Source organism: Fopius arisanus, unplaced genomic scaffold (genome assembly GCF_000806365.1).
Source record: "Fopius arisanus strain USDA-PBARC FA_bdor unplaced genomic scaffold, ASM80636v1 scaffold00012, whole genome shotgun sequence".
In the NCBI taxonomy this organism is placed as follows: Eukaryota; Metazoa; Arthropoda; class Insecta; order Hymenoptera; family Braconidae; genus Fopius; species Fopius arisanus.
In genome coordinates, this window is record NW_011887751.1 from 1463549 (window position 1) to 1484723 (window position 21175).

The 21175-nt window shown below is 36.5% G+C and overlaps 1 protein-coding gene and 1 long non-coding RNA gene across 13 annotated transcripts in view; one reads left to right on the forward strand and one right to left on the reverse strand.

Annotated features, from left to right (window-relative positions):
- The window catches only part of milt (trafficking kinesin-binding protein milt), a 43121-nt gene extending 30863 nt beyond the window's left edge, over positions 1 to 12258 (forward strand). For 11 of the 12 annotated variants that reach the window (XM_011299027.1, XM_011299028.1, XM_011299019.1 and 8 more), the window contains 3 exons: positions 4179 to 4255; positions 5166 to 6225; positions 8284 to 12258. In XM_011299027.1, the coding sequence (XP_011297329.1) occupies positions 4179 to 4255; positions 5166 to 6225; positions 8284 to 9647 (2501 nt within the window). In that variant the 3' untranslated portion in view covers positions 9648 to 12258. Of the gene's footprint in view, positions 1 to 3730; positions 4001 to 4178; positions 4256 to 5165; positions 6226 to 8283 lie in introns of those variants that run through there. The other variant, XM_011299030.1, reaches the window with a different exon arrangement.
- A 413-nt stretch (positions 12259 to 12671) lies between these two features.
- Positions 12672 to 20665, reverse strand: LOC105263055 (uncharacterized). The gene is made up of 3 exons (XR_891876.1): positions 20279 to 20665; positions 16269 to 16720; positions 12672 to 16170 (listed from the first exon to the last, which is right to left on the reverse strand). It is a non-coding gene; the product is annotated as an uncharacterized lncRNA (long non-coding RNA).
- Positions 20666 to 21175: the final 510 nt, after the last annotated feature.

The following is a 21175-nucleotide window of genomic DNA, read 5'->3' on the forward strand; positions in this document are numbered from 1 at the left end:
CTCAGCTACTGAAACATGTTTTAAGAAAATATATACCTATCTCAAAGAAATGGAATCTTCGCAACAATATAGAGGCTGGAGTAAAACAGACACATTTAAAAAAATGCTCCACTATTGATTTTCAAGATTTTTCTGTTTAAACAAACTCCGATAGATAAATTAATTATTTAACGATGATTCGATTGATAAACTATTAAGTGAAACTCTTCAAAAGTAAAAAAAAGTTTGAATAATAAAAAAAATCGCTAACCGACCCTGAATCTTAATGGATCAATGTTCGGCCAAGTTTTTTTTCCATTGAAAATATTTCTACTTGGTTCTTTATTTGATTTCATTTGTTTTCGTCACAGAAAATTATTCAAAACGTCAACTTGAGAGAATTTTTTCAAAAACTTCAGTTTTTGCATGTTTCAGTTAATATCATAGAGCTAAAGAATTGATTTTTCTGTTTTCAATTTTATAGAACTACGCTATTGATAATATATTTACTTATTTTTACTACATGTTTAATAAGAAACAGTCGATTAGCGCGAATCTATCACAAGATTGAATGAATCAAACAATTACTTCAACAATTTGTTTGATTGTTTTGAATCTGATTTAATAACACCAACCATTTTTGGTCGCAAACAAATAGGTTTACTACATTTTACTAAATTTTTCTCTCGATGTGGAATACATTTTAGAATCCTCTATACGACTAAAAAAAGGAATCTTGATTTATTTTTAGATTTTTTGGCACTAGCGCTAAAGACGTACTTCACGTTCCATTTTTGAGCTTGTTTAAAATAATATTATGATTTTAAATCACCATAGTTTTAAATTACCAAATCACCATCTGAAAAATTTTCACTTGATAGAAAAAAAATACAAAAAAATGTTAGGTGTCTCTACAAGCCGAATAGGTAATTTTTTTATTATAAAAAATCATCTACCATTTATACATTTAATCATTCAAATTTTCAGAACTTATTCATTTCAATCTTTATGAATTTTTACATATTGCATTAAATTTTTACACTGGAATCATCTTCCAATCGGCGAGAGAAACGAAAACGTCTCGAAATTCGTTTGATGATTGAGAGAAAGTAATGCATTGATTATTCCTTCCGCGAAAAATTTTCGTTCAATTGCTCCTGGAAATTGAAAACATTATATTTTTGGTGATTCTAGATAGCAAATTGTTGATAGAGACTTTCTAATGAATGAGTAAATAAATAAGAATAGCCGAATCAGCGAATTCGGAATTCATGCTCCTACATTGTATTTTCTGTAAATAGAATAGCTCTCTATTGAAGAATAAGAAAAGAATCACTGGCGGAGTAGAGATCATTAACTCCCCAATATGCAAATAAAAATGTAAAGAGAAGAATATTGAATATATCTTGTCGGAGTGTTGTGCGAAAAAAGTTATGTGGACTGAATATTTTTCCCCCTTACTGCGCGAGACAGATGTTAGCTAAACTAGAAGAAAAATCCATTGTCATCATTAGTAAATTCTTGCATAAAAGCTAAAAAAGTTAAAAGTTCGTTAATTAAAAATAAAAAATAAAAAATAAAAAAATTCGTAAAAAATTTGAAATCAATGTATCCAAAGTCATAAGCGCCAAAATTTTATATCTTTTAGATGTATGTACATTAAACCTTTAAGGCTTAGAAAAGCATAAGGATGTCCCATACATATATATAGCCGAAACTCATGTTTTTTACATTTTTTTTCGTTTTGTTATTATTTAAAGGCTCACGAAGTTTTGTGGTGATGTAATGATTTCCATACATGTTCCCTACAATTTTGTGATTCCTTTCAATAGTTTATAAAAAACGTAGAAAAATGTTTGCACAACCGTGAAACTTCGTAAGTCATTAAATAATGACAAAACGCGAAAATGTTATATTTGTTAAGGTCAATCCCATCAATAATTTGCCAGAAAAAATTATAAATTGGTTATAGTCTACAGTGTAGACCGCCATTAATAGAAAAAATACATAATCATAAAAATAGTAAAGAGAGGACCAATATTTTTAGCGCGGAATTTTTTAAATCGCGGTCTAATATTATTCCCATCTGCTTTCTTCTGATCAGCGCCAGCAACATTGCTCCGACATTTAGTAGTTCTTTTATTTAATGGAAATTCTTTTCTTAATTCTTCCATTTAGAGCTATTCTATTTACCGCAAATTGAATTGTAGGACGATGCATACAAAATACAGAGACTTAGCTATATAACTATAGTCTTTATTTATTTGTTTATTTTTACTATGATCTGTGAAATCTCTATGATAGCATCATGTTTGTAAGCAATTGGCCACAAATTTTCAACTGCGTATCTGAATATAGGATTATGTGAAAAACTAATTTGTTCAATATCTTCTGAACAACTAATTGCGTCATAATATCTATTACAAAGCTTTGGAGAGCTTTTCTTGCGTTTAATTTTTTTTGGTTGAAAATCCATTCAGCGTTTCGTGATGCGCATTATCACTTAGAATAAATATCTAAGATTTCGGTCAATAATTAGTTATTGTGGAAATGTGTAAACTAATTTGGTCTCGATCGCTTGAAGGCATCGTGGTGCACAGCAATTGATTTAAAAATTCTTTTTTTCTGAAACGACATCCATCGTCATCTTATCGATTACTTTCGCGTCTATTCTCGATTTACGTGAAGATTTTGTTTATAGATTGCAGATGGTGATTTTATAGAGAGCATTCCACGCTATTTCAGCGAATGCTCTCTTCGAATCTAGAAATTTTAAAACATTTATGTTTCTATAATTGAGCATTTCATGTTAAAAGTGACAATGAGAAAAATATTGCTGAATAATAATCACTATTATATTATTGCATTACAATAAAACCACTAGAAAATCTGCTGTGGTTTCGTGGATTCCATTCGCCAAAAATTTGAAAATTTATTTAACCACATTCACTAATGGATGAGATATTAATTTTATTATGGATTCGGGCACTCGCAACTCACTGGATATAACTGCATACTTTCGATTGTAATTGTTCGTAATTATATAAATTTATGAACTTCCTATAATTATTCCTCGAAAACTAAATGCAAAGTCAACTTAATTTGATTTGGCTGCATTCAATGATTTGACTAGGCCCATCAATTTTTTATTGAAGAAACCATCGAGCCGTTGATAAAAAAAAATTCTGATCTATGGCGTTCCATTTGAACACGTGAAGAGTTATCCAAATTTCAAAACTTTTAATCTCAAGTTCAAAACGGACAATCTCAAACAGAAAGTGATGATTTTGCAGCTATTTTTGTTAAGTATTCATCATAAAAATTTGAACAAAAACTGTCGAGTAAATATTTTACACGACAACTATTACACGAGAACTATTACGCTTAAATGTTTCTGTGTGCAATAACAAAGCCAGCTTATTTTTCATTCAATTTTCATTTTTTATATTCATAATCTTCAACCCTTACTGAATAAATTTTCCCTCGACGCTGTTCATTTTTTAATTGATGGTAAATTCATTTACGAACCAGAACTCTTGACATTTTGTCTAGATTCAACAAGTGCCATAAATATTTTCAGATTAATCTGTATAAAAATATTGATTGTATAAGCCCTAATGTCATGCCTACCAGCATCTAAATCTTTGACCATTTTTATTCAAAACTTTCTACATCATTTCCATTAAAGTTTGTATCATCTGCAAGTATTATTCTATTCATCAATTTTGTTTATTTATAAACTAAGATGCACCACGTGAGATAAGACGGATGCGACTGCGCTGCAACGCCTGTCTGGTTATTCATAAGGATCAATAGGACTTTCATCCAATTTCGCTATAAAACAGCATCCAAAGTATAAACAATTGCTTATTATAAAATCCTGTGATAACTCCCAGATTATGATATTTAACACGGAATGTCATAACTCGAACGAGAGTTCAACCATTTAAATAAGAAAAAAAGTAGCCGACGAATTAATTTATCTCTGCAGCAAGAGAGGTTACGTGAGCAGGTGTTACAGGTACTGATAGATATCTAGTTCTATTACTAGAATCTAGTTATTGGTATTAATTCAGCCTCTTTGCATTAATAGTTTTCCCAAATGCTTAAAAACAGCACAGCTTTAATGGCAGATTTTCCCTAATTAACAGTTCTTGAACTGAACAATGTGTATAAATTCTTGATTATTTTCGTTACAGTTCTATGCAGCAATCGAGTGAGCCAAATGACCAAGACCTATAATGATATCGAGGCAGTGACTAGGCTTCTGGAGGAGGTAATATTTTTATTAACTACACAATTACAGAATGATTCTGGTAGAAAGTCCAAGGTGATGTCTCATCTTCCTTTGACGTTCTATCATTCAATCCTACAATCGATTTTTGTGAAAATTACTTAATTATAGGACAAATATTCCATTGTTTTTTTTTTTTTGTAACTACCTAATCCGATTTTTACCTACTTTCTTCATTTTTCGTTATCTGTAATTGGATCTATCGCGAGACGATATAATAGGATTGTCATTTGATTTTCACGTTTGTCATATTGAATGTTAAAAAAGCGATAAAAAATTAGAATGAAGATGTAAAAAGCAAAACATAAGGTTTCGAAAAAAAAAACCAGAATCAGAAGTTGAGGTAAAGGTTTAAATAAGAAATTGGAAAGAAAATCGAAAAAAGAAGAAATGATTTTCTTTGATGATTTAGGTAATTTATTTCCTCATTGAGCGAGAGCCATTCTCGTTCCATGCCAACAATTATAGAAATTTAATTAAATCTTGCTTCTATCCATTATTAACAATATATTTAAAACGTTTATACAGTACATTGTCATATTTCCATCAATAATTATACACAAGTTCATTGAAATTAGGATCGAAGATAGAATCTCTTTTGAAAGCGATCCTTCCCATTTTCTTCTAGTGTTAAGTATTGATATTAGGTGTGTACAGTAGCAAAGTATTAAAGATTCTTTTGAATTTTAATGAACCTTCATTTTAACTTAACTTAACTTTTATTCGAACATCTGAAAATTTGGGATTCTCTTAAACATCTTTTCCCCCAACGTATATAAAATGTCTATTTTGACGAATATTTCATGTTGTAAAGACCATTTTCCACATTCATAAAATATTTTTACCTTTATAATGGATGTTAAAAAGCAAACAATCTCGCATTGTTTTTCAGAAAGAAAAAGACTTAGAATTAACCGCCAGAATCGGCAAGGAACTCCTAACTCACAACCAAAAGCTAGAATCAACAGTAAGTGTTTTGGAATGTGATTTGAAATCAGCGAATGAGAAAATAACTCAGCTGAGCCACGAGCTCCTAAAGAAAACAGAATTGATCCAAATTCTGACGAATGATGTGGACGAGTCAGGATCAGAGGGAGGGACCCCCACGGGTCTTCGAGGTATCAACTTGGACCTGATGCAGCGTCGAATCTACTCCCTGGAAGACGAGAATAAACAATTAAAAACAGAGTTCAGTCGTTTAGTGAAGGATGCCGATGACTGCGAGGCACAAGAAGCTAGACTTGTGAAAGACATTGCAAGTCAGTTAGCAAATGCGAACATGGAGGTGGACGGAATCGCTGAGGAATTGGGACGTCAAAAGGACGAGAATCGACTACAACACGAGCAAATAACTAGTCTAACAGCAAAATTATCTGAGACAGAATTACGTCTAGCTAAATTACTAACAGAACACGATGAAGTTACGGAAACATTGTTAATAACACGAGAGAATCAAAATTCTCTTGCTGCCGAATTGGCTGATTTCAAGGAGAAATATGCGGAGATATCGCACCTGTTGGAAGTAACACAGGATGAACTTCGTAAGCAACGGAAGAGGGGACTTCCTACTGTCAGAGGTGGCAGTCTATTTCCATCTATGGGTGCTGCACCTCAACCAGATTCTATAGCTTCGGAACTCGAATCATCTCTTTATTCTGAATTGAGTTTAGATTCTGGAATTATGGCAGACAGAGCTCCGACCTATAGAAAGGTATTTGAGACTGTTAGGAGTGTGTCCAGGGTATCGAGTACTCAGGATAGCAATCAGTTTCCAAGAATCGGATCGATGACAACTTCAACATTGTCTACGGGTTCTAATGGACCTAGGATGAGTTGCGGACCCATTCGAAGGTATCTAGATTCTGCTGGACAAAGTGATAGTGAAGGATCTCTGATTGCTGATCCCGAAGAGTATCCGGGACCACAGCCTACTGGAGTCCCAGGAGCACCAGGTAATAATAATATTTTTGAAGATTTGCCAAGGTGATAGCAAATATCAACTGCCAAATATTTTACTCGAAAATTCATCTAATTTCAAATCCGATATTCACATCATGGGAATTGGTTCAGTACTTGAAATTTTAAGAGCATTAGAAGAATAATCAGTGAATTTTCAATGGAATTTCAATTCTATTAAATATTAACTACTGGAACACTTTAAAAAATTGATACCTCAATAATTGAGCACAACTCGATCAAGTAGTTTGAAAGTATTCAGATATTGCTATTGGGTTTATATTTTTTCTGTTCACTACCAAATATTTAATTGGTTCTCTATTTTTTAATCGATTTTAATTATTCAATTGTTAACGAAAAAAGACGAAGACAAACTCAATCATACCACTTTTTCTAGCATTGCAAAATTTTAAAGAACGATTTTTCCGTTTATCAATATCTATTTCCGTATTGATTGAAAGGAATTTCATTCATTTTAAATCTTAAAGTTCGAAAGCTAGAGTTAAATAGGAAAATGAATTTCTATTAAAAAAAAACAAAATATATTAAGATTGAGTGGAAGTTATTCGAAAAAATAGGATAACGACATAAGTGAGTAAGTGACGTACATTACATCATAAGGCCTTTGTAAATATTTTCTGACGAATATGATTTTATAATCCCAGTCGAAGGTATAAGTTACACAAGGCTTTGCTCCTCGATACAGACATTACGATTGGCAGTTGTGTAGCTAGTCCTAATTCGATAAAAGATCTGTCTGGTAGAGATATTAGTGCTCATCAAATTAAGGCAACTACGACTGACAATCGAATTGCCGTTTTCATTTCCACTCTGCATATCTAATTTTTCGTATCGCTGAAATTCGATAGATTGGGGGTTGTATGTATTGGAAAAGTGTAGAAAATTATCATATTCCTGTTTATTTTCTAATTTCAGTTATTTTTAATGAATCTGATGTAATTCAAAAAATAGCACCGGTCAAATATCCAATTTTCCAATTCTTTGTGTCAAATGAGAAAATTATCTTATTAAAAAAAACTATTATAACTTTTTGAACAAATTACATAGGTTAAATGAGATATATCAGAAAACTAATCAAGTAATTTTTCTCTTTACTTAAGATCCGCCTAGCCTATCTATCGAACGTGATATTTAATTTGAATTTAATCTTATTAGCCTAAAATATACTGAAAGCTGGGATTCAATTTGTGATGCGGAAACCACTCGAACGGTTATACAAACATAATAAAAAAAAGAAAGAAAAATTGTTAAAAGGCGCAAGTTATGATATTGATTTCAAAGGATCTGCCAAGTTTATGAAAAAGTAATGAAAAATACGCAGTTGCCATCAGAAACCTTTGACAGTCGATTTTGATTGTAGGTATATTGTAATTGACTGTCGAATGTATTGTTTTCTCCCACCATAGTGGCCGGTGAACTTCGCGTTTTTAATAATTTTTGTGGAAAACTTGAAGAATTCCTCCGAGTCAATATCGCGATTTTCCCCCCTTAACAATTTCTCCTTTTTTTTCCCATGATTTTTGACAGCCATTCGAGTTGTTTTCACAACACAGATTGAATTTCAGGTTTCAATATATTTTAGGCTGACAAGATTAAATTTAAACTACAGATCACGTTCGATAGATAGTCTACGCTTCTCTTAAGGATATTATGTTGGTATTAGCATGTCAGAGGTGAGGCAGAGGGAAATCTATTGTTCTCCTGCAAGGAATCAATCCCTGGCAAATAAATCTCAGTTGTCAACCCATTAACTTCCGCGCATTTGAGGAGTTCTATGCAAAATTTTTTAAAAACAACCTTACCATTTCTTTCTCCTCAAGTCAAACGCATATAATAATCTTCAATACTCTTTTTTATCATAAAATGAAAAGAATTTTTTGATGGGAAAAAAGTAGCCATGTCGGAACTATAAAGCATTTGGGTAGTCTGAATTGGCACTAGGGACGTGACCAACTGCTTGGCTCTTTTTGTTTCTTTTTACATTTCTACGATTTTTCCGTCAGAAGTCATTGAAGTACTTTATTTATTTTCAGGTGCTGCGGACCTCGAGGCCGCCCTTCGGCGTCTTACACCTGCAGAAGTAATTGCCCGTCGAGCTTGTCTGAGCACAGGAACAGGCTACAACTTCGATTACGATGGGGGGATGATTCATTCACCCCCAATCTTTCTCCCCATGGGCTGCCGCACTCCTGACAGCATAATGTCAACAGGTTCCAGTGGAAATCTCTCTGGATTCAGCAACAATACCACCGGCTGGCGCTTACCTGAAAAGCTTCAAATAGTTAAACCTATGGAAGGATCTCAAACTCTTCACCATTGGTCCCAGCTAGCTACTCCTACCCTGGGCGGGCTGTTAGAAGAACGACCTGGTGTAAAAATTCGAGGGGGACGAGCTTTGGAAGATCTTGGCCTCGAAACATTTACCTTGGCTGATTTAGAGGAAGATGAAGAGTATTCGAACCCAGGGAAACTTTTCCAAGACACCGGCTCAGTCTATACATTTACGAACAGCACTGTCCTCCATCCAGAAGATCCCACTCACATTACTTCAAGCGTCATTGGCTCTAGGGTCGCTACAGCCCCTAGCAGCGTCATCAATTCAGGTATGAATACACCAAGAACTCTATCAAGACGTAACTCAACGTCAACGTTTTCTACGACTCTGGGTCTTGCCAAAATGTTGAATGAACGTGGAATAAAAGCAGCTACACCTTCCTGTATGGCGACTCCTTGCAGTGAGCGCAATTATACCCCTACAGCAACGCCTTGCAACAGTCCAGATGGCACGCCACCACAATCTCGACCTTCATCCCCTGATGACAGTCCAGTAGGTTTTGGACTGTTCTCCACGGGTGCTGAACTTATCAAAAGAACATTTGGAAGTGAATCCTCGCAATTGTCCCAGAGTAAAAGGAAACGTAAGACGACTCTTTCGAGGGCTGAGAAGAAAGCAATGGGTGGCATCCGATTGGTGGAAAAATTGGAGAGAATGGGAATTGATACGATAATGGCTACAGCTGGGGGCTCATCTGTACTCCCTCTGGCACTTCAGGGTGCTCTTTGTACTAGGAGATCTGTTGGCAGCCCAATGGCACAGCTGACTTTTCTCAAAGGATCCATTTCTTCAGAGCAGTTAGGATCAGCCTCTTCGTCGCTCTGTGGAGACTCGAATTTTAGTGAGATAGATGAGGATCAGGTAGATGAGACCAGGGAGAAAAGGCCGGGGATTGGTGGAAGAGGTCAGGGTGGTAGACGAAGAGGCGGAGGGAGTATGAGACCTGATTTGGGACAGGTTACGAGTGCTGTTTCTACATCAGTCACTAAAGAATCTGCCACACAGTCGACCTTTGGTGTATTGAGTTCTATTTTGTTCGGGAGAAAGGGGGGATTGCTTTAATTTTATTTCCGGTGCGAGAGGTGATTATGTCACCTCCAGTATGACGGTCGGAGATTATACAGTTCATTAGAAATTATATGATTTTATGATTTTGTTTGTATTCAGAGACCTTAATTTAACTGGCATGACAAAAAGTAAACAACGATACAGTTGCTTTTGAATACAAAGGGTTAAGGTACTCGAGATTCAATTATAGAGACTATAATTGTTAATTAGCCTTGCAGGTAAAGTTGCAATAATTATCGGAAGAGAGAATGTCGAAATCATTTGGTGGCAAGAAATTCTTGTATTGTGTCATTTAATTCTTAAATTTACTTTAAAAAATTGAAGGTTTCAGCACCATGAAATTAAGGCCATTTTCAATTGGTCCTTTGCCTATTCAGAGGAATAAATTGCCATTTCAATTTATTCCGCCACTTGCCAGAAAAAAAAACTGTAAAATCACATAAATTGTTGCGTTTTATTTTGTAACGAACTGTTTTGTATGTAATATTCATGTTGATTGGATTTTCATTAGTTTACACGCTAATCTAGGAAGTTCTACGTTGAACGGTGATATAAAAAGAAGTCTTTTAAATGATGAACGAACAAAAGGAAACGAAAAAATCAACAGAAATGACAGAATGGTGAAATTGAATGTGTACATACGTAAAATAGGTGCATAAAACGCTCATTAGGTGCAGTTGATATTTCTATTTTTATTTTAATTGATACGAGGCTGCATATTAGTACAGTAAAACCTGTCAAAGTTATATACTCTCATAAGTTGTGCACGTCTAAGTTCGAAAATTATCTCTCACAATTTATACCTACCAGCCAAATTTGATGGTGATGTTTATCCAAATTTTAAGTGTTTGGATTTAGTATAACTTATGAGAGTTTCATTAAACGATTTCATGTAACTTATGATAGATTATCCTGTAAAAGCAAAGACTAGTCACAAGTGAAGAGGATTGAGGAATGATATGAGAGTATTCGAATATTCTCTTAGGCGAATGATGAGAGGGGGGGTTCTAGGAATATAGTATTTGAATGCCACTATATTAAACTTTGTAGAAAAATTGCCTTCATCAAAATATCAGGGTTGAGCGGGAAAAAATGTAAATATCATGTAAGATTGTAAGTAGAATGGAATTCAATGGGGACGCTTTTCCTGCTCTGTTCTTGATCAACTATCTGCACAAATGTATTTTCATTTTGCAGTCAATACAAAACAAAAAAATCATCCGATTTTCTATCGATCATTGTGTTTTTAAAAGTGATTTATTTGCTACTGCCAGTCTTGTTCATTCAGACCGTGTATCTAGCTGTTATAGTTTATAAACGTTTTGTTCATTTTTTCGATTTCATTGGAACTCGCTGCTATTAAGTCCCCACGAGTGTTCATATATAAATATAAGGGAGATCGGGGAGGAATTAATCAAATAAAATACTGCGAAAAATGCATCACTCGCACGATTGACGGAAGTTTTTATTTTTCTTCAATTTAGTTCAAAAGTGACAGATTGAGATGATTTTGTGTAGTACTTTTTTGCACTTCCAAAGAATTTTTTCGGCACATTTTCCTTTTACACATTGAATAATAATGGTTGCAGTCTTTCAATATTGAATATAATCTCTTCATAGACTTTTACGCGAATGAACTCGCGTGGATTAATAATGAATGAAAGGAGATATGAAAAAATTCAATGGGGCCGTAAGTAGTAGATCACAATTATTTCAATTTGCCTCGGTTTCCCATACAAAAATGGTGAAAAATAAGGAAAATAGTTGATGGCCATTATATTGTAAAAAACATTTACTTGGTGAATTCTGCTGGCTATCAATTCCTAATGAAATTTAACTTATCGTATAATTTTCTTGGCATTATCAAAACGATTTCAGCCGCAGCTGAGAAAAGTACTCATTATTTTATGCCATTTTTATTTGTTTCATAATTTTTCTGACCTGTGAAAGTGGTGCAAAATTTCACCGAATTTCAGATTTATATGCACTAACTCGTGTGGCTTTATCTGCGACTCCATAAAATCCATTGATCAATCGATGGATTGATTGATTAATTGAGGCGTAGAAAATCCGGTGCAGCCTTGTACACAGTCGTGCAAATTTTGAAAAATGCAGATCTCCCAGATCATTGCAACAGTTTTAATAGAAAATATACACCTAGACGAATCACTCTCACGTCAGAACACATGAATTTCCGTCTGAATGTTATGATCTGATCAACTCAGGATTTTCGAAACTCATTATATGGATTCTCGCTGTTGAGATTTCTCAGAACATCATCCAGCCTTCATTTATTCTGAAGATAGTTGATGATTTGTAGTTGACAGGGCTCATGTTGAATTTTTCGTTCTTTAATTTTTTTTTTTAGAGGGCCTAAGTTTATTTCAATACATTTTGTGTTGTGCAATCAATTTTTTATATATACAAAAATGCGGAAATGTACATTAAATGATGCCTTTATTTATAATAGACTAGGAAGAACTCCGAAGTTAGCATTTTTCTCCATTGACTCTTAACATGAAATGATGATGTTTGAAACATGTCTAGTGAAGGTGAAAGCGGCTGTTCGATGAAGATAATAGCGTTTTTTTTTGGAACGGTTATTCACAGACAAATCTAGGTAACCTGCGTGAAAATAATTCTTTCGCAATCAGATTCCGACGATCCGATACGTCAAAATCTCCTCGAGATGAATAGAGGTGCGAAGACAGTTAGACTAAGAAGCACGTAAAATGCTGATTTTGAAAATTTAGTTTTAGAAAAGTGGAGTCGAATCAATTTGTGAATAACTATGTAACGAAAAACGCTATGTGACGTCAAAATGTATTAAAAGAAACCCCGAAATATATGGAAATATTCCTACAAACAAAATGACCTTGGCAGCTGTAGAATGCATTCGTAATATTAATTAACTTGAAAATTGAACTATATGATGAAGAAAATCTATTTGAATGGATGGGACCCTAGTATGTATGAGTGAAACAAGTCAAATGGATGCGTTATCACACGACAGTGACATTTTTTTCCAAATGTACAATATGAAAAGGATGTCGACGCGATTGGTTTTTAATTTTCTGTGGTTTTGTATTAGGAATTGGATTATTTAGTCGTTGAATAAAACATTCTGACCTACAATGCAGATTGCAAAAAGAATTTAACATCCTCTGTAATTACATGAAATGATTCCATGGGGATATGAACATTTCTTATGATATGCTGCTACAATGGATGCTTGATGAAAAATGCGGTAATGAAATTGAAATAATAGATTTATTTAAATAAGAATTGTTGGTAGTACTTATTTTATTATTTATATGGTTTCGTGTGGGAATATTCGTCCAACCTGGTCAACCATTCACAATTGGGTTAAAAACTGAAATAAAAGTGCATTAGCTGCATTGATGTTTGAAATAAGCTTGCTGAATCTTTTCTGCAACCACGCTTACTCCCTAATTTACTCCCTAATTTTTTGTTCCTGGATTGAACGTTTTTTGCGCCCGTTTTGGAAATTTCGTTCACATAAATTCTTTGTATGTGAATAGGAAAACAACATAGGCAATGCTTTTTCATTACATACAGTCTAATCAGATTTCGACATGGTCGTTATCACTATTATTTCTAACTTCGAACTTCATCACCAAGTCACCGGAACAATTCTGAATAATGACCATTTCATTAAATCTTGATTTACATTCATTTTTAAGCTCTCATTGAAGTATTCCATAACTTTTTATTGTCCAGTTATCGTTGAAAAACCTTAAGACTTGAAAATTTAATAAATGAATTGAATTTTCTAATTTGAAAAAATTATTTCACTTCACAGGTGCATTAGCACCCAATCAACGGTGAAGGTTTGAATGTTGTTTAAGATGGAATTTTCAAAGTTTTCGGGTCAGAATCAATACATTTCAACAATTATAATGCCTTCATTCAAAAATAAAAATACCCTTGCTCGGGTCAATCGAGCCTCGCCAAGACCTGAAATACACGCTCTCTTTCCTCCAGGGTGGAAAACGATTCTATTTTATGTTTGTGCCCTCGGGTTGACCCTTTGGAGAGGTATTTAAAATCTGCCGGCAGTATAAAGCCGTACTGTGATTTTAAAGGACGAAATGTTTATTCATATCTCCGAGAACGTAATTATCATAAAATCCATATGATATAGCTCTACTATATCAGATTGGATTAAAGCAGTCCCTAAGGGGCTTCCTTGATTCTGGACTCTTTGGCTCCTTCATAACTTTATAGTAATACTTGAAGAAATTATCAGGAACCTTCCAGTTACACTTTCGTAGTGCTTTCTGCATATTCCTCGTGTCTTGAAAATTATTAGGGGCTATCACTGAACGTGCTGATCCTAGACTTGCCTGAATTTTTGCTTCTGAAGGGGCAGTTCCTATTTAACCCGCGATGATCGTTCTCGAGGGTGCTTTGACCATCTCTGTCGTTGGAATGAAAAGAGCTGTGAATTCTTCCCGGGTCCTACGTCTTTTCTCTGACAGATTCATCAACATTTTAATCCACCTCACCAGATCAAATAAAGCATCTCCCGAATGTGAGATTTGCTATTCCGATAGACGATAATTCGCCGACTCTATTTTGGATCATAATTTCGTGCAAAAAACAATTTTGCCTTCGTCAACCGTGTAGAACTCTGGATTGATCGAAAGGAGGGTACGATCATGTATTCTTCTCCACGATACCATCAGAAGAAGGAGAGCGACGAAGTGCGAGGTCTGGAAAAAATTGTCGCCTCCAGGTAAAGATTGTCTTCTCTAGGCGAAGGTGAATAGTCTAACTGCCAGGTCGTCATCGTCTCTATATTTCAGATGGTTATTTTCGATCAGAGCTCAAACTCTCCTTGTTTCCCCTTTTAGCCAGGGACGAAATTGCTAACTTTTGCGTGAGGATCCGGCTTTAGGCTAATCTCCTCTCATTGAAAAAGTAACTCAGATATGCCACCAGTTGCTGTGCTGAGGGAGTGTCTGACTGAGTCCCCTTTTCTTTGCACCAGGTCCCCCACTGACTCCAAATCGAAGAATATGTCTTCCAGGAAGTGTTCCTCTAAGCCGCGCCGAGGAGTTTGATCTCAGATTCTGCTAATCCCCTTATTGAATGACTCCACCCCATACCTTGCAAACCTGCAGAAAGAGGTGGTCGACATTCTGAGGTGGACCCCTGTCGATAGGTCTTTCAGGTGTTTCTTGAGATGCAGAACTTGGAATGAGGCATCGAGACTTCTGCGTTTCAAGGTGTTCCTCCAGAAGGTCTTGGCCCACCTCGGTACGACCACCAGGAAGATTCTCTTTCCTAAATTTTAGTGTGTAAAACTTTTGGAATTACCGAAAGAGGCGGAAACACCCATGCTTCAACTGCTGAATGCATTGATGACTGCGACGTTCTGGTCACTCGCATCGATTGACACATAAGTCGGTACTATTTTGGAGTGGATGATCGCCAAATGGTCTATTGTTGGCGTTGCCCAATTCTGCTCTACCCTTTATTGAATTTCCAGACTTAAGTGCCACTCCGACAGGGCAACATTTTTTTATAGTCTGTCTACCCACGTGTTGTAATTCCCGTGAGGAAGAACGGAATGAAGGTGCTTCTGTATTTTTTTAGCCAAAGTAGAAGTTCCTTCATCAGCCCCACTATTACCTGGGAACGTGTTTCTTTCTGATTCCTGATGTAAGCCAGGGCCGTTTTCTTGCCTAACTGTAACATGATTGTCTCATCCTCGAGACGATCCATTAAAGCTTGGACTGCTACCAATAGAGTGAACAGTTCTTGTTTGTTCATGTGCCACGCTGACTAAGATCGAGACCATGCCCCGCAATAGGAAATCTCGTCCAAATGGACTTCAACCTGACTGCAAAGCATCTGTTGAGATGAAGATCCTTTGTTCTGACTAGGAAATAGGTCATGTCTGATTGATGTTCTTTTTCTACCACTGACAGTCGATGTAAGGTAATGAGAGAAGAAGGTATGTCCTTTTTGGGAAGGGTTGTAATAAATGGCGCGCTTCTCGTTGTAATTGGCGACAAAAGAGGCGTTCTAAGGGTATTACTGTACAAGCAAAATTTAGCATTCCCAGGAGAGCTTACCTTTTCTATTTCCAGGATCTCAACTTCGCCACCTATTTCAACAACTATAGGGTCCGTACTTTCTTGTCTCCTGAGAGTATCATTAAATTAACTCTTGGGCCTCAGATAATTCCTAGAAACTCGATTCCGTGGCAAGACTGGATGATTAATTTTCGAATGCTAATAACCCAATTCAGGAAGGGTAGAAACTTCGGAGCCCGCCGAATCTACCCTGACGTATCTGAGCGGCCTGATGGGCCAAAAGAAAACCGTCCAGAAACCAGAACTCACATATCTCTTTGAAGAAGGATGCGTGTAATCCAGTTGGATATGTTTGAGTAAGCCGCTAGAACCGTCGATAAGCCGCAAGGAAGACACGATGCGTTGTAGAGTTGCCCCATGAAGGATAAACAACGATAACAGCGTTGACTCAGCTTTATGGGAACATGCAAGTAAACCTGAGAACGGTCTATTTTGGCTGAAAAAATCGTTCTGTTGTAAGAACGACGGAACCGATTGTTAATTTACTCACCGAAAGTTTGCAGGTTGCAGATACTTGTTTGAACACCAAAGTTTGAAAACCTGGCGAGTATCGTCCCCTCGGTTTGGGAATCAGAAACATTGGTCATAAGCAACCGGAGTCCCAGTTGGTTCTTTATAGGATTCCGTGGTGGAACACCGATTCGATTTCTTTCATCCTCTCAGGTAATGCTTTTGTTGCGTATTTTTCGATGGTGTCGACCGGGCTCGCCGTTTTTATTGATAAAACGAATTGGATATTTCTTCAGGATATATAGGATGTGTTCTGGGGGTCCTGAATCGTCGCTTCCTGGCCAAAGAGGTCGGGAACTTGTGTATCTGATGGCCTTGCCAACCGACGGGCAGGGTCAATATTTTTAAATGATCTAAAACTCCATCCTCTTCTTCCGTGTATGCTGCTATGCCCATTAATTCTCTGAAGGAAATCGTAGGTACTTCTGCCATCTGAAACATACAAGAAATTATCATATCAGCGTCATCTATCAGCGTCCAATCCATAACTTCGATGACGGTTTTGTCGAGATGTCCGCCATCAGGGGTGGAGGAGGTTAGGGACTGGGGTGAAGCCCTCAGTTTCTCAGCGTTACTGGTTAAAGTTGGTCCATGTTCGAGAGTATATATGTCTTATTGTGGCGTGACTTGTGGCATGACGGGCCCGGGGCGGTGCATATGATTGAGCATGTAAGGATTACGAAAGAGAAAACCCGAAGGGTTAAGCCGAAGGCTTAATACAGATATATTCGGTTTCAGAATCTTAATTTAACAGAATCGGTTTCCCCCATGACGAAGAAAACGGATATTTTAGGTCATGCGGAGGTTTGACTCTTGGGACGGAACCGTAAATAACTGTAACACCAAAAAACAAGGCATGAAATGGAATTGAGCATTTATTAAATTAGTAAATAAATTTATTCACGTTAATATCCAGAGAAGAACTAACTGTTATAAAAGAATATCGCCGTTTCATGAATGGACCATGGACCTTCCCTGGTATTCTGTGACACTATCTGTAGTATAAACAATGCTGCATACAAACCATACAAGCTAAAACTAATACTGAGAATTTATATAGCTAATAAAAAACTTTTTTCCTCTCGTATACCCTTTCGGGTCTTTACGATTTGTTCCCTTCCCACCCCCCAACCTCCTGTACCGCATTTGCCGAAGGGAAGGAAAAACCTCATTCGAGGGGAAAAACCTGCCCTGGTAGTCCTTTTGACAGGACTACCGCTCGACACTGAAACTGTGAGATTAGAGCGCTATAAATTTTGACCGCCGGTGCCCGGGATCGAACCCGGATCGTTGGTATGCCAATCTAACACTCTAACCGCACGGCCACTACCGTCGGTTATATAGCTAATATATACAGCCTATATTCAAGGAAACAAATGAATTATTTTGCTCATTCAGAAGCAAAAAATGATATCATTTCAATAAATTTCTCGACCAGGCGTCCTGAAAATACCACCTGTGATAAACAATACGGCATCACAAGGCCTAAATACAGCTGCCGACACAAATATTCAACAATCGATATATAACGAATGTGTGAATAACGTACACATAGATTTGGCTACCAAGGGTCAAGCTAACATAATCGTTCAATAGCTAGCCTCTCATCCGGAAATACTGCTCCTGCTGAGATGAAAATAACCATGTCGACGAAGGCTCCTGTTAACTGAGACCTTTAAAGTGACACATCGTCTCTCTCCAGCTTATCTTCATACCATAATGTGAAAGCAGCATTAAATGGCCCTTTGATGGCCGCAGCAGCACACCTGAACTTGAAGACAACACCCACTAATATTCAACCAACGATATCTAAGGAATTATCCCGATGCTTACGAATGTGACAAAATTCCCCGGTGATTGGAGTCCGAAGAGCCGTACAAGCAGAATCGTCAAAAAGTTCAAATCATTCAACGGGTGGGATTACTGTGGAATAAGCGGTTGAAGATGCCGATCGTGTAATTGCAACAACAGCTGTTGTGCAGCCCAATTTTCATGAAAAATTGTAGTTATTGGACAAGATGTTGACCTACTGGTGCTACTAATTGCCTTGATCCCGGAGGGAGAAGATATTCTCTTCATTAAGCAAGGCAGTGGCAAAATTCCCAGTATGATGTAGTCAAAGCTGGGGCATCAACACCTCAAGGAGATAATACTTTTCTACCATTCTTTCACAGGGTGTGACACCACGAGTTCTATCAGTGGAAAGAGAAAAATATCTTGTTGGAATATTCTGCAAATGCAAAAACAGGTATCGAACGATGCCGCCGTTTTCAACAACCAAAATACCACAAAAGATGACGTCAAGGAAGTAACTGCGGACGGGTTATTCTCGCGTTGTATTGTGCTACGAACCGAGAAACGTCTATCGATAACTATCAATATGAATGTTTCGTTGTCTCTACTGCACAGGCCAGAACACAAGTTACTTTATCCAGTCTTCCAGTATTTATTTCCAGGTTCAGCTATGGCTGGGAAATGATCAGTTCAATCCCAGTGACTGGCGTTGGGAATCAATAGATCACATCTTCTGCCCTATCATGACAAGGAAACCTGCTCCAGAATCCATCTTGAACATGATATCCTATCCATGTGAAGAAAACTGCACGACCCGATGTAGATGCAGAAAAGCAGGGCTTAAGTGCTCCAGCATATGTTCAGGATGTCACGGGAATGCCTGTCTAAATTCAAGGGAAATCGACACATCCAGTGACACATCAGGGTTCCATAAATTCTGCTGATGAATTTCTGAATCAATTCGAGTCCATCATTAGTACATGCATAGAAGAAATGTTTGATGACAATCAGAACGAGCTATCAGCTCAGGCTGCAGTGGACTGAAATGCATCGAGTTGAAGTAGAGTTACTACTCCTAAGAATTACAAAGCTTCCATTGGGAAGCAAAAAAGGTAAATGATTTGAATAATCATACCCAGTTCTGATGAATTTACTAGACGATTAAACAATAATAGTATATTGTGCACCAAAGGAGGAAAACAGGGTATTTGACCGTTTCTGTATGATGGAATATAATAGTATATTTCACGCCTAGGACGGAAAAAGGGAATCTGAGACGAGGATTATAACGCGCATGAGTCAGAATCGCTTTTTTCGCCGTGGCTATGATGCTATTTTATGTCATTGTGGCCGTTTCTAACCTCGCTTCGCTCGGATAAAAACGCGTTTTATCAGCCGCAATGACATAAAATGTATTTTCGATTCTGCTGCAACTGTTATGTACATTCTAATCACTACAATATTAAATCACGATGATCTTCTCCAGCCACATTATTGCACTGCATTACAAACTTATCAAATGATTATAATGCTTTTTTGTGATTAATTAAATGTAGTCTAACATAAAATAACCTCGAATACTAACGAGGTTAATAAATTTCATTAATTTCGGGGTCGACTTATTGTCGGAATTCTTTGACCCGATTCTCCCTTGCGATACTTTCCGGAGTAGGATACGATGATAATCATTTTCCTCTTGATTATTTCTCCACCCCAGAATGGCAACTAATTACGAGTATTCCGGATCCTTCCCCACTCTACTACCGCCAACAGGTTGCTTGCAAATGGCTTTCCTATAGTTAGCAGATTACTTGCAAATACTAACAATTAATTTTCATTCAGCAGCTCGGATGAAGCGCCCAAAATTACGAGAAGTATTTATAGCAAATGCTACTTGAGCACACTCAAATGATGTCTCTAGACTTCTTTTTTTTTATAGACTCTTTCTCCAGTTGATTTTTATACACTATGTTTGGTTGCGTTACATATGAGTTTTAACTTATTTTGAGGTGCCTATTAGCAGAGTTAATTTTATCCCTTTTAATTCTTGTTTTTTGGTACATCGCTTGTAATTGCTACATGTGGTTTGTCCATTGTTTGTACTTGGTTTTGATTTTGGAGGTAAGTCGGGGTGGTCACCAATTTTGTTATATTATAAACTTATGATTAATCTTTACTACTATCACTTATTCTTACACCAATATTGCAGTTTTTCATTCTTATATTTTGACGCTGTTATTACCACTTGTTGCGGGATTTGTGTTTTAACATGAAAAATAAATCGTTGTTTCTCAGTTTACCAGTATTTTCTATGATTTTCAAATCGTTTAGTTGGTTATTATAGAAGTCTATTGTGATGCTGGTAACAGCTTTTTCTACTGTTGTAAATTATAGGTTCTCATGGATAGTACCGTCAGATTTTCTGCAATCTGCGTTACTTGTTGCCCTCAGACATTTGTTTTTAATTATCTGTATTTTTTGGTAGTTATTTTTGGGATGGGTGCAACTCAACGCAAAAAACTGGACACAAGTTCAACTGAACACACTATACGATATTGTTAGCAGCTGATCACAGCAAGCCTAAAGTGATGGTGAATGAGAACCTTCAGGGAGCACATTTCGCTTTACCTATAAAAATGCTGAAGTGTTACAAAATCAAGCTGAAAGATGGCGGTAAAATGCCAAATGTTGAATGCAATAAAATATATTCTGAAACGTTGGTAGAACATCGCATTACTATCAACCTTCAATTCAACCCTGAAATTAAAAGTGAAAAGACCATTTCAATGGTAATACATCAGCAAAATATCGCACAACTATCACTCTTCAGAAAACATTTACAAAATATCACACAACCGTCACTCTCGAGTTTAAGCCCAAATATATTGAGGAAGATCGACAAAACCTCGACAAAGGGTCACACTGAATATCAATATTTAGTTTATAGTAGAACAACGGGAAAGTGTCTCATATGCAGCGCTCTATATTTTTAGAGCAAATTTATCGACAAAACCTCGACAAAGCGTCACGCTCAATTTCGATATGTAGTTTACAGTAGAACCACGGGAAAGTGTCTCATATGCATCGCTCTAT